Genomic DNA, 15,094 nt, shown 5'->3' with positions numbered 1-15,094 from the left:
TGGGTTTTTTCAGGAGTGGCAGAATGAGAGCCTGTTTTCAGGGCTGTGGCACCACCTCTGTACTAAGGGAGAGATTGAGCACCGGATTGACTAGGGGGTTGATCACATGAGCAACTTTTGCAAGTGTTATGCCGCTAAATGGAAAAGATTCGCAATATATTGCAGAAATAATTAAATTGATCCCCTGAATGCTTCTTTGTTACCTTTTACATCTATAAAGGTCTAATTTAGCATATTCTTCCATACGCCTGCACCTTGCAGCAATTGCAGCGTTTTTACAAAACAGACAACATCTGTCTCTCTTCAGAGTGACTGCAATCAAAGCATTCATGGAAGGATTAAAAATAATAATCCCACAACCTTCTCCTGTGCGGAACCTGAACATTCTCCTTACAAGACTCATGGCACCCCCTTTCGAGCCTCTACATAAATGTGAACTGCAATTCCTATCATGGAAAACAGCTTTCCTTGTTGCTATTACCTCTCTTAGAAGAGTAAGTGAGATACAAGCTTTCAATATACAAGAACCATTTTTTCAAATACATCCTAACAAAGTGGTTCTTAGATCTAATCCAAAATTTCTTCCAAAGGTCATCACTCCTTTTCATTTAAATCAATCCGTAGAGTTACCTGTGTTTTTCCAAAACCCAGACTCTGTAGCGGAAAGGGCATCACACACTCTAGATGTTAGAAGAGCTCCTCTATACTATATAGATAGAACTAAATATTTTAGAAAAACAAAACAACTGTTTGTATCTTTCTCTCTTCCACATAAAGGCAACCCCATCTCTAAAGGTGGGATTGTAAGGTGGATTGTAAAGTGTATACAAATATGCTATCTAAAGGCTAAACGTACATTAACAGTTCATCCTACAGCGCACTCCACTCGCAAGCTAGGAGCCTCTATGGCTTTATTAGGAAACATACCCCGAGAGGACATATGCAAGGCAGCAACATAGTCTACACCGCACACCATCACTAAACACTATTGTGTTGATGTGCAAGCCAAGCAGCAAGCTTCAGTAGGCCAAACCACTGCAACGGATACAAGCGACCACCGCTAGGGGAGACACTGCTGTACAATGAATGCTAAGTGTACAATCTGCCTCGAACTGAAAATGCTACTTACCAGTATGCATCTGTTCTTGGCATGTAGAGCTGCAGAGTTGTACACGCCCTCCCGCCTCCCCGGGACTTGTATCTGTTCCAGTTTTCATCTTACTTAGATGCACACGCATGGACATCTTTTTTTCTTTACTTATACAAACTCCATCATTTCCCATCATGGCGAAAGACAATCTAAGGATGGAGCCGATGCCCATGCGCAGTATTGTCCAAGGGAGGAGTCACCTATCTCGTGACTACAAAGACTTCTTCCAAGACAAGAACCTGCAATCATCCGAGCCCAACACCAGGTGGCGATCTAATGCTAAGTGTACAACTCTGCAGCTCTACATGCCAAGAATAGATGCATACTGGTAAGTAGCATTTTCCTTATCATCTCTATCATGCATTCCTCTGATTCAGTCCATTATGTTGATGAAAGATAGATGATCTTGATCGCACCAGAGTGACCACCTCAAGAGTGGTACACCGACCTTCTGCATCTGTCAGAATGCTCATACAAGAGAATACTGTGTCACTGGATTAGCTGTTTTAATTTGGGAAAGAGATGTGAATCCTGGTCTCCTTTAAGATCTTACCAGTATTCTTTGCATGGGATGGGCTCAAGGCTTTTGTGTTATCCCAATGAATCCAGCAGAATGATGAAGACTACCCCAACCGCAGTGGTCCCCCTTTGTGGCTTCACCAGGGCGCCTCTGATCTGTGCAGCACAGCAAACTTGGCTTCCTAGTAACTACAAACACTCTAAGGCTTCACTAACCTTCTTTACCCTTATCTTTTCTTGAAAATTAAAAAGTTTGTGAATGGGTTTTCGTGTACCTATGCTAAAATAGTGACTTTTTCTGGCTTTTCAAATTGGCTTCATGTTAATGAAAATAAGTGAAAATTGGTCAAAGTAGTGTATTATAAACTGTCAAAGAATAAAAAACATGACTTTTCAGAAATAGAGTATTGTCTATTTCTGTAAACAAAATGACACCAGGATTCCGCATGTGGGTGGGAAATGTTCTCCTAGAGGATATCTAATATTACAGGTAAGTAACCATTCCTTTCTTGCCACCTAGCTTTCACTTCACTGCCTATCATCTTGATGTACCCCTTACTCTCCTGTTTGCTTTGTCTCTAAAAAAAAGACTGACGTAACTAAACCCCGAATTCCCTGTTTTTTTGTTCTATATTTTAATATACACGCTTCATCATGCACCTTCGTAATCTGCCTTTGCTAAACAATATGATGTACAGTTGACACCCAACTACACCGGAAGGTAGACTTATTTGATCCCCACATCTTATTCCCCTCTCATTCTTAAACCCAAACCCATCTAGTACAGTGGGTGCACTAACTAACTAATCCATCAGGTGTTGAAGGTCTCTGGTATTTCATGGTCATTTTCTACAGATGAGACAAGTGACATGTGGGAAGAAGAAGATGAGGAAGACGATGAAGAAGAAGGCTTGGCTGGACAGCTATTATCAGATATCCTCTCTGCAAATAAATATGGTGAGAAACTTTACAACTTTCTTTGCATGAATTCTAAGTTAATAATAAACAATAAAACCATCCCACAATAGGTCCAGCTGAAACTGAACTTAATAATTTCGGAAGTGTTCTTTGAATGTGATTAAAGTTTGTTTATATAACTTTTAAAAACTTTTCTTCATTGTCCGATCTTTATTTATGTTGTCACAATATGTCGAGGCTCTCTGCAATGTCTTTTATTATATAGAAATGATTTATTTTTAAAATGGGCATTCTTTCTTTAAATGAAGAAATACAGTAAAACCTTCTTGAAACGAAATTTGCCAAAATATTTTATTTATTTTTAAAACTAGCTAATAATAAAAATACATTTTGGCCTTTAAATTACTCTGAAATTAAATGTTTAATTTCTTGACACTATAAATATAGTGCCACTTTGGCAGATCTATTGGATTTAATTTTCAATATACTTTTTTAAAGCGTGAATTATATCAAATGTGGAAAATGGAGAAAAATACACAGCATCTTTCCTGAGCTGAAAAATGAAGCTGCACCTTTAAGATAGCCAGCTATCCCCAGATTCCTTTATGCCTTAGTGTCAAGTTGCCTCTGTTCCTTTTATGTTGCTGATGTATTAAGTATTTCGGAACACAGGCTCTGACCTTAACAGCTTTAATTGTAAAATGTTTTTTGTCACAACTTGTTTTATCAACATTGGATATTTTTGAAGGCAGGAAAGTTTTTTTCTTTTTCTTACTGAAAACTGCTGTTTCTCAGTTGTTTTTCCAGCTTTCCATTCACTTTGTGTCAAGTGCCCTGTATGTCCCTGGAAGAAGCTTGAGAAAGGTCCATCAAGCGCTTTGTGTGGTTCCTCATTGATTTTTCTTTCAAGAAGTGTACTTTTCGCTAATTGATGTCCAAGAGGACCGTGTTAGCCTAGGAAGAATTCTCACTGAGAATGCTGCAGATCATAGAGGTTGAAGAAGAAATGCCAATTGAGTGGCTCCTACTGCTGTAAGTTTTTATTCCCCTACAAAGACTCCCACATAGATATTGCCAAATAAGAATTTCAGGATAAAAACAGTGTTCCCACCATTCTTTTCAATGTCGAAGAAAGGAACACCTGCTACATGCTTACCGTCCAGGACGGGCAGGATTTGGAGATCCTTTTAGTCACTGAAGACAACAACACTGCTGTGTGTCATTCAAGGTTGAGAACACTACAGTCGCCAAAATACTCGACATCCAAGTCAAAATGATCTGTTCATTTCACTTTGCCAACATTGGCAGACCTGAATGGGGATATGAATTCTTCACTGAAATCAGCTTCTACTATTCTGGATCCCACTCCTGAGGAGCCATTCATTAACTCAGGCTCTAGCAGAAGCTCCTTTGAAAGCGCGTTGCACAATTATTCTCAATCTAGTTATTTGGAAGGTTTTGACCATTATCTTCTCTACTAGCGGTCTCAAAGACACGTGGTACCAGAGTTGTGTTTACCTCAAAATGATGGTGCTTATACCGAGAAGATATTCTTGGCTCCAAAAGGAAATGTACATTTTTTGGGAAAAAAGTAGTACCAGCAGTTGTGTACCTTTCTCTCCAGTGTGTTATGCCATGTTTGACAAGGAAGTGTTGCGAGTCAAACATGTCAGAAAATGTCTTATCTGTGCTTAATTGTTCCATGTCCCTAAAAGTGTTAACTAAGGCTAAAGGGTCAGCTGTATATTAAAACATTTCTGCAAACACGGTAATACTTCCTTCCAAAAGCCCTTTAAATGCGGGCATTGCCAGATTATGTGCTTAAATCGCCTGTGTACACTGAAGTATACAAAAAGGGATGGTTGGCGGATTGAATTATTCTCAGCTACTTGTAATTATGCAGGTTCCAGTCCATCCAATAGGAACAGTTCTCCCCAAACAGCCAAGACTGGTCCTCTCTTAACCAGAAACCAAGCAATTAAAGAACGGTATTGCCCTATTTCGAGCTCGTCAGTCAGGTGCAGTTTGGTTCTAGAGGCGAAGTGAGCAAGGGGCAACTTCTGGACATACCTGTTGCACTCAGGGCAGTGCACTGAAGTATACAAAAAAGTGATGGGTGGCTTGCTTGACTTAATCTAAGCCACTGGTACTTAGGCCGTATCCAAATCGTTCGTTATTTTGCACACCATGCCACCTCAATTTGGACCCACTCATATGCAAATCAGTCTTTATCCTGCGCCAGTAGGAACAGTCCAGCCTGAACTGTCAGGCCAGGACCTCCCTGAACCGGAACACAAGCAATCCAAGACCAGTTTTACTCTTATTAGGGCTCATCAGTTTGATGCAGCTTGGTTCCATGGCACAGTGTGCATAGGACCTGTTTATGGGCGTACCGGACCCACTTACGGCATTGCACTGAAATGTACAAAAATGTCATGGATAGAATGCCTGATTTAATCTCAGCTACTCACAATTACTTGGCCTCATCCCAGTTCGTTATTTTGCACACCATGCCACCTTAGTTTGGACTCAGCCACATGTCCTATTGGAGCAGAATCAAGGCGGATCTGCATATGGCTGTGTCTAATGTGGGGTGGCATTATGGGCAAAAAAATCAGATTGAGTGGGATGCAGCCTGCATTTTTTGTATACTTAAGTGCGGTGCCCCAAGTGCGGTTGGTATGCCCAGCAGTGGTCTCACCGTGTTCACTTTGTCACTGGAACTAAGCTGTACCCGACTGACAATCCCCAATTAGGGCAAAGCTGGTCTTGGGTGTCTTGTATTTTGGTTCAGCCAGGACCTAAGTTTGTCAGTTCGTAGTTGTACTGTTCTTTATTGGATTGCACATGGCTAGGTCTTATCTAGGATGGGATTATGGCAACAAAATATGGACTGGGATGCAGCCCACATAAATACTAGTAGCTGAGAATCATTCAAACGATACAAAAGAAGTAATAGACAATCGCACTCCTAGTTGTGTACATGAACTTCTCGATCAGTTTATCTTGTATTGGGTGCAGATGTGTATAGTCTCTTGTGCTCAAGACACGAAACAAACTACTTTTCTGATGCGTTTCCCTCTGGAAAAAATGTCCCCAATCTGCACTCTCATAGTAGAAATATTTTTAAAAAAAGGTTAAACTTTAATCCATCAATCGTTTGGATCTTTGTGTAAAGAATTTTAGTTTATTTTTTTCACATGTAGCTAATGTTGTCATTACATTACATACTCGTCCTAATTAATCTCCAAAACATATTTTATGGGTAACAAGCCCAATACATTTCGTGAAGGCCCCTTCATCAGGAGCTAATTCCTTCCATATTAGTTATAGCTGCTTAAATATGTTTTTTCCAAAGAGGGAAACGCATCAGAAAAGTAATCATTCAACCGACCCACCCAGCATTTTTTGTATACTTAGGATGTAGCCAGACGGGACATTTATCAGGCATGCATTTGACATGGCAGTTCTGAATTTCACCATCTGTGTTATTAATTTCTTTATTTATTTTATTTAAAAGGTTTTATATGGCGCTGGCTAGACCCGGAGGTATCAGAGCGCTTTACATGAGCATCAGATCATAGTTACAGGTTACATCGTTACAAAGGTTTCACAATTATAAGAGCATGTCAACATAGTTACTTGTAAGGTTGAGATAAACAATAAGCACAAATACGTAAGGGGAAAAGCAGGCAAGGGGAAGATTCAGGGGAGGGGGAAGGAGCTGGGGAAGTAGACAAGTAAAGAAGGTGGGAGATAGGAGGGGAGGGTGAACGATACCGCATGGAAAGGGGTGGGGAAGGGCGACTGGGACGCAAATTGGTAGAAGAGTCAAAGCAACGTCCATAGTCCAGTAAACTGTGATCCCAGGGGTAGTGGTATCACTTCACTATCTTAGTTTCAGGAGGCTCCCTTTACACAGTGGACTCTCTGAGGGGTCTCTGAGACTCCAAGGCCTACAAACTGGATCCTTCCCCAAAAAGGGGAGAGGGAGTGCTTTGGCAAGGGGGTGCCATACCATACCTCTGCTGTGAGTGGTTCCCTTGGCAGAGTGGACTCTCAGCGGGTTCACTGAGACTCCAGATTATAAATATTGGATCTTTCCCCAACAAGGGGAGAAGGAGTGCTTAGTTGTATTAGGTGAACGTTTGCCTTATTGTCTCCACATATGGACACTGGAGAGCCTGTCCATCTGTGTTCTTAATTGTTTTAGTTGAAAGTCTGCCCTTATTGCCACCTCACATGGATACTGTAGAGCCTTCGATTATTCATCATCCTCAAGGACACACAAGTGTTCTTGCCAATCCTTTTTAAGAGCCCTCGGTACACCTGGCTATATACATATACATATATATAGATATGGATGTATATAGATGTGTGTGAATGTGTTTGTATGCGTGTGTGTGTTTGTGTGTGTGTGTATGTATATATATATATATTACCTACTGGCGGTCGCCAGTAGGTATATATAGTTAGGATTTTTTCTCTATGGGATTTTTGAAAATTCTATGTCTAATAACTTTGGCGTTTGTGGACGGAATTGGCTGAAATTTTCAGGAAAATGGCACATTTTGTTTCTGAGCAGCCCTTGAAAATTTGGGGGGGGTTCGTCAAGGGGGGGGCCGAGAAAAAAGGGGGGTCCCAAAACGTGTTTTTAACATTGAGTTTTCCATAGGGCGGTTGGCCTCACTTTTAGCCCGAACGGCTGAATGGATTTGCATGAAACTTGGCAAAATTGTAGGGACTGGTAGCCCGATGTGCCTTTTGTAGGTCTCAATATATGTGCTACAGTGGATTTTGAGAAATTAACGTTTAAAAAAAGATATATATCTGTAACAGCGGACGGGGCAGCGCTCCAGGACGCGTACTTTTCGCGCAACGGAGCTTTGTGAAGCGAAGCTGATTGGTTCTCCGGCGTCTGTCAACATTCCAAACAGTCCGTAGCGGCCGCCATCTTGTCTCTCGGTAGGATCGAGAGACAAGAGGAGGCGAAAGCGAAGGGGCAAATGACCATAAGGGGGAATAGTAGATCCTCGCTGACCCCCTAGGTTTGATGTGGAGGTTTTAAAAGGGCCCCGCGGGGCAAAAAAAAATAAAAAAAATAATAATCGAACGGCTGAATGGATTTGCACGAAACTTGGTAAAATATTAGGGACTGGTAGCCCGATGTGCCTTTGCTAGGTCTCAATATATGTGCTCCAGTGGATTTTGAGAAATTAACGTTCAAAAAAAGATATATATCTGTAACAGCGCTCCGCTTCGCGTAACGGAGGTTTGCGACGCTGATTGGTCATTCTGTCACTGGGCTATAGTTGGGCTACATCTGGCTGATATTTGGGCTACATTTGTTTTTTTTCGTCTCTGGCGGCCATCTTTGGGCTACATTGGGCTACATTGGGCTTCATTGGGCTACATTTGGGTTCCAACATATATATAGGCCAATGTAGCCCAATATATATTTTTCAAAGTTAATTTTCGTAAAAACCACTGGAGCATATATCTTGAGACATAGCAAAGGCACATCGGGCTACCAGTCCCTACAATTTTGCCAAGTTTCGTGCAAATCCATTCAGCCGTTCGAGCTAAAAGTGAGTCCAACCGTCCTATGGAAATGAAGGAAATGAATGGGTAATTTGTAATTAGCAAATAGCTCATCGCAAACTAGGAATGGTAAAGAATCGCTATTTATTCCTTAAAGTTCGCTATTTAGGAAATGCAAAAAACTTTGATGATACATATGGCGGTTCATCTCTAACAAGATAAGAAGCATAGGGATAGATTTATGATGACTGGCGCATCACCAGGGATGTGTTAGTCATTCTGTGCCGCTGTTCCGTCACCTATGGTGTGCTGCATTTACAATGCGGCGCATCATGGGGCAAAAACAGCACAGATGCGTGATGTATCTGTGCCGTAAAGGTGGCGCATTGCTGGAGTTGTATCGCAAGTGTGATGAAGCTCCAGCAAGGGTCGGGGGTGCCCCTGTCGCAGGGTTTCTGTTCTCACACAGAACTGTGGACAGAGGATTGGAACCTCGGCGAATTAGGGTGTCCCAAAACTCACCTTAGTAATCAAAAACCCCTTAGCAAGCTAGGTACAGTGTCACATTGGATATAACAAACTCTCAATGTTTAGACAATCCAGAATATGAACTTATAGTACCTCAGGATACGTGGAACTCATGAACAGTCGGTCGTTATATATTTCTTAGAAACCAGAACATGGAGTTAAGAAGAACACATGTGTATTTGAAATGTTTATTTACTAATGCCGTCTTCTCAGGCGTAGTATCTTAGATAATACAAGTACACATATTATCAGTAGCAAAATTACCAGCATAGTTACTAGTACATAAAAAGCGAATGGTGACAGTATGTTAACATGCTGTAAATGAATAAGAGTTAGCAACACTTATAAGCAGCCGCGGGCCGTGGAGGGAGTTACGGTGGGGCGGGGAGGGGGAGGGGCAGGGTGGAGAGGGCTCCACCCTGCTTCTCCCCCTCCCCGCCTCCCTGCCTCACCGTAACTCCCTCCACGGCCCGCCGCTGCTTATATCTCACCCTCCCTAATACACATATTATATTATTTGCTAAGAAGGTCTCTTTGTGTTGGTTTAGGGCGTGCCCATACTTTAGTGTCTTAGATTTGAAGGAATCACATCAGCATACACCAGCTCTCTCTTCATGTGAACCGCATCAAGTGTTGTGTATGTGTGTTCGGCAAAGCAATATAAAACCCGCCTCATGCCCAGAATTGGCAGAAGTTGCACTTATGTTATGAGTATGAAGTCGTGGAGATCAGACCTCATAACAATTCTGTATCGTGTTGTTCTTGAAACTTTAGCACTCGCTGTACAGATATAGTTTAACAAGCAAAGCAGATAGTAGAGCAATAACCTATTATTCTCATGTAAACCACAATGAACTACTAGGTTGAAAGCTAAAGCAACAACTAAGTGTCGTGTGCAGAAGTTGCAAAAAAGGAAAAATGGCGTTTAAACCGGTAATGAGCCCATGCTAACTTAACACGGTGTAAAGATATCCAGGACGTAGATGACACCTCCCCATGATCCGGAAACGAACTGAATAAGATAATAGAAGTGCCATCTCATGAGAGCAGATTGCAAGTTTATATGTGGATGGTCCGCAAGGTAAAGCATTAAAAACTAGGAAAATTTAATGCTAAAGAAAAATAAAACAGCCAAGTACTTTATCGAGTCTTAAGCCAATAGGCAAGGTAAATAATAAAAACTTGACAAATAAGTCAATGAATTGTCAATGAAATGCTAGTACTCAGCATATCAAACATGAAAAAGGTCTATGACATAACTGTGTATGCAAAATAAGCTGCAACAGCCTCCAATAGGAAGTCACCGTCTTCATCCGAAAACAGTTCAGCCATCCAATTTAAAAGCGGAAAAGAACATACGTGCTCTCCCAGCACCGGATCCTCTATCACCATCAGAGGACAGCTCGGTGGGTTTTCAAGAAATCTCTGTTCCAAGAAAGACTGTGTTGCCGCCAGTAAATTCCAGGGACCAATTAGTCCATGCATCAATGCCACAGCCATACTCCTTTCGCCAGGACAAACCAACTCGTGAGTAATGATAGGAGTCATCAGCTGATTAAAGTCGACGTCAGGAGAAACCGGTCCGCAGAGACACAAATCAATGGCCCAATCGAAATCACAGGTCAGGCAGTGAAATACAGGCTGGACACAGGTGAAGTAGGAGAATCGAAAAGATAATCCATATGCCGTGCTTAATATCGCCAACGGCATTGTGCCATAATATTCTAGCATGCGATTGCGGAACAGTGTCAGCAGCTGCAGGGCGGGAGGTTGCATAGGAGGGACATCCATATTTAAAAATGTAAAAAAGCACAAGAGCGTCCGCTGGTAATGCAAGTAAAAATGGCAATCCACGAAGCAGAGTGGAAAAAATACAATGAAAGAAAGTAGGGATGACTCGAAAGATTTTCTCAAATGAAGTCACGAGACCACTGGTAACAACTTTAAAAAAGTGCGCCAGGGCCTTTGTGGAGGATGCGTTAGAGATAGTCCGAACCATCTTGCTGAAATGGAAAGGCAAATCTGAATTGAAAAGGGTCTGCACCTCTGTACGGGTGTTCGCTATGTGAAGCACGAAAGTTTCACGGGCCGAACTCAAGGCCACCTCTCTCTGAGACAAAAGAGCTCTTATTCTTGCCATGCCGTTGAAATCTGCTCCCAAGGTTGGTATTTGTGGCGAGATTGAAAACTCCCTATGTTCATGTGTGGGAGGAAATAGAACATTTCTGCAGCAAGTAACCCGTTCACTTACTGTTACGATAAAAGGAATACTTTTAATTAACCCAGATCAATCTTCATTATTGAGCATCAAATAACTACCATTTTCCAACAACTTGAACGTGGGGATGATAGCAGGAACTGGCGTGCCTTGCAACACGCAAGCCATATTTGGTCGGTGTTTGTTGCATGAACCGTGTAACTGTATGTGCCTACACATTAGTGAATGATCTGGCGTCTCAGTGCATTCCTCTCCATTCAGATAAACTTCTTGATCATCTTTGAAACATCTGTATGTGTATGGAAGCGACCAGACCTCATGAAGAAAAGCACTACCTAAAGGTTCATAACGACCTATTGGTATATATTTCATACAATTTGAAAACTTATATAAAGCAAAAGGCAGCGTTATTAAACCGTGGATAAGGCACGTTGCCAAAAAACCCGCAATCCTCTGCTGATGATGTCACTGAGCATGTCATGAATGATGTAATATGTGACATCATCAGCAGTGGATTACGGGTAATAGTATCTCTAGTTTACTCCCCTATAGCTGTCTTTCTTTTAACATAAGTGTCTGTTTCCTTCCCTTATACTTACTGTTTTTGGTTCGCTTCCGGTTCGCGTACCGGCGAGCGAACTGGGAAGCGAACTAAGAGAAATAGAGGTTGGCACAGTTCCAAATATTGTACCAATTTTTTAATAACGGGGAGGTAGTTCTGAAAAGAACTTTTTTTTTTATTGTTTTGGTTGTTTTATATTTTTTTATTATTTTTCGGAACATTTTTTTACTTTTTTTGAATTTTTCTGAACAGTTTTATATTTTTTTGGGTTTTTCTTGGAGGGGGCAATGAAAACGATTCATTGTAAAGGGCTCAACAGGAGCACCAAAACAAAAAAAATGTATTTATTATTTTGGGCGTTTCGTACAAACTTGCATATGATAGTCAATAGCTCTGTTGATCAGAGTGATGCTTCTTTCTCCGTAGCAAATGAATCCATCGCAAAATACGCAGGTGTGTTTTACTTCACCAAATCTCATTTGTATATTTGGCACCATCTCCCTGCCCTCTGGTCCCGTTACTTCCGGTACAACAGATCTTCTGGCCATAATAGGGAGATTATCTAGGTCGTTCCGAAACTGTGCAGCACTGTAGTTGTTAGGATGCCACCTAGTCATATGGCGATGCATTGTGTAGTTTCCGAAACTGTATTTTTTCTCGGTTCCTCTGGACAGTCTATCTTGACATATAAGGCAAGTTACGTATCTTGCATTTACTTTTTTCTCACCTTTGGGAATTTTAAAAAATTGCCAAATGAAGTTTTCTTTCCGATGAGACGTCCTGGGCTCCTCAGGCAAAAACTGCCTCTCTTCGTGCTCGTCGTCCTGTTCCTCTTCTTCCTCTTCTTGTTGAATTATAACTTGAGCAGGTGGTCCACTCTTCCTTGGAGGTGGTGGAGGTGGTGGGGAAGCACCAGCTGAAGCTACTAAAGAAGCCATTGCTCAGTGATCACAAAGGGTCTTTCTCTCACAATGATGAAAGTCAGAGTGAGGAAAGAAGGAGGGATTTTCATCATTTGGGAAAAACAAGAGTTCTCAACCAATGAAAAGTGTTCATTTTAGATTATATGACCTAGTCTTACATCATTAGGAAACCAAAAGTGAAATGAACCAATGAAAAGTGTTATTACCAAGTCACATGACCTGCTGTGTTTACGTTAAGCGCTTTGCAGGGCCTCCCGGTTTGCTTCCAGAAACCTGCGCTTTGCGACTCAGTTCGCGTACCAGTTCGCTAACGTAGCACGTCATATGACGTATCACGCGACAACGTGAAACGTCATGCGGACGGGAGATGTCACGATGTTGTTTTGTAACGCGGCAGTTGCGGTAAAGAAACGTTTACCGGCTCGCGGTCTATTTCGCGGCATCAAGGTCAGCTAACGGGAAGCTTCCCGATTCGCGAAGCGGGAACGAAGAAAAAAAAATATTTAAAAAAAAAATTATTCATAAACATATAAAATATATTTTTGGATTTAAAGAAGAATACATTTTACAGCTACAGATATTAGCTGTTAAAAAACCAATGAAATTCACTGAAAAAACCATAGGTTATAGACCATATATAGTTAGGAATTAGCATTTACAAAACCTTGAAAATTCACTGAAAAAACCATAGGTTATAGACCATATATAGTTAGGAATTAGCATTTACAAAACCTTATTTTACTCACACAAAACCATTGAAATTCCATATATAGTTAGTTGCACTAACTATATATCGCGCACCCGCAATCCACTGCTGATGTCACATATTACATCATTCATGACATGGTCAGTGACATCACTGATGACATCACTGATGACAACATCCAGTGATTATGTGTTTCTGTAAAGTTTAAATATGTTTTACATATTGAAGAATGAGTGGATGTATAAGTGTCTGAATGAAGGTTTTAGTAGGTGCGTGATTGACTGTATGAGTGAGTGATTAAATGCGTCTTACTGAATGCACGGGTTAGTGACTAAACTGTCTGAAAGTGTGCATCAGTATGTCTGTTGTTGTGCAAGCTGCTGCATGTGTTGATCAGTAGCTATATAAGTAGCTATATGGGTTATTGATTGGTTGCACAAGTATTTGTATGGGAGACTGAGTGTGTGTATGGCTGGCTGGGAGGTGTGTGACTCTGTGCAGATCAATGTGTACTTGTATCAGTGATTCTATAAGAGAGTAAGTATGTGTTAGTATATGTTTCAAAAATGTAAGGTGTTCTGTGTTTAACTGTATAGATGAGAAAATGGAAGTGTGATTGATTCTTTTCAGGACTGACTAGGTGTGTGAGTAACTCCATGGATGAGTGGCAGAGTGTGAGTGTCTGTATAGGTGTATGAGTGCATATGATAGTGTTGTAAAGATGAGTGATTGTATGTATGAATGATTGTATGAGTGAATGTGTGTGTAGACATAGGAATCAGTGAGTGCGTATGTAGTAACTAGTATTGGTGTGTCAATGGTTTCAAAAATTATACTCTCTATTTAACACTGGGTGTAATAGAGGTTATATTAGAGTGTGAGGAGATGCATTGTATTATCACATGAATGATATCATCAGTGATGTGATCATTGATGTCAAGTGAGATGTCATCAGTGATGTCATTTGAGATGTCATCAGTGATGTCACTGACCATGTCATGAATGATGTAATATGTGACATCATCAGCAGTGGATTGCGGGTGCGCGATATATAGTTAGTGCAACTAACTATATATGGAATTTCAATGGTTTTGTGTGAGTAAAATAAGGTTTTGTAAATGCTAATTCCTAACTATATATGGTCTATAACCTATGGTTTTTTCAGTGAATATATATATATATATATATATATATATATATATATATATATATATATATATATATATATATATATATATATATATATATATATATATATATATATATATATATATATATATATATACAAAGAACACCTCTCCAACAAAGAAGCATGAGGACACAGCGGGGAACTTGTCGGGGGTTCTTTATTCAGCAGCTTTTTGTGGCATGATGCATTTCTGCTCGCATGAGCCTTCCTCAGATGCCGCAGCTGAAACGAGGTGAGTCCAACCTCCTCCTTAAAATACTAGGCCCCTCCCATTATTGTGAGGTCAGCAAGCTCCTCTGAATGCGTTGCAGCTGTAGTCAATTGTTCCGAACTACAGTTCCCAAGATTCACCTCTCCAGTGAGACCAGGTGCGGAGCTGCGATAATGTCCTGCTGTGGACGCTGAATTGCCAGTTAAGGGGGGAAGTTTAATGATGCGGCCAAACCCCGAAGCTTGAATCAGGAACTCCCTCGAGTCCCCAACGTTCTGCCTCTGAATATCCAGTCCGGCTGGGCTGTGGATTTGGTGATACCGTGATCCCTATTTCCCCCGTGCAGTCACGGGCTGTTATGCACAGCAGACACCAGCAAGGCTTGATCCAGAGGCGATCCTGCAAATTCCGTTAACACGGAAACACGAATGCCACATTAGTTTAGTTTAAAAGAGCTTGTAAAGCGCCTGGTGACGCCTCCCGGCGTGTCCCCGCGCTGTGGAGAGAGTGAGAATTGAGGAGAGAGGAGCCTATCACAGATTAAAAAGGCAAGTCTTCAGTTTCTTCCTAAAGGAGGTCTCATTGCCCTCCAGTCTGGTGTCCAAAGGCAGGAGGTTCCAGTGCTTCGC

At 41.2% G+C, this 15,094-nt stretch overlaps 1 protein-coding gene across 1 annotated transcript in view; it reads left to right on the top strand.

Annotated features, from left to right (window-relative positions):
- IPO9 (importin 9) overlaps nt 1-15,094 on the top strand; it is a 514,800-nt gene that overhangs the window by 429,894 nt on the left and 69,812 nt on the right. The window contains exon 23 of the mRNA XM_078644100.1: nt 2,525-2,626. Coding sequence (XP_078500226.1) covers nt 2,525-2,626 — 102 coding nt within the window. The remainder of the gene's footprint in view (nt 1-2,524; nt 2,627-15,094) is intronic.

This window comes from Lissotriton helveticus, chromosome 5_1 (assembly GCF_964261635.1).
Source record: "Lissotriton helveticus chromosome 5_1, aLisHel1.1, whole genome shotgun sequence".
In the NCBI taxonomy this organism is placed as follows: domain Eukaryota; kingdom Metazoa; phylum Chordata; class Amphibia; order Caudata; family Salamandridae; genus Lissotriton; species Lissotriton helveticus.
The sequence above is the reverse complement of the archived record's forward strand: the minus strand, read 5'-3'. Positions and strand labels throughout refer to the sequence as shown.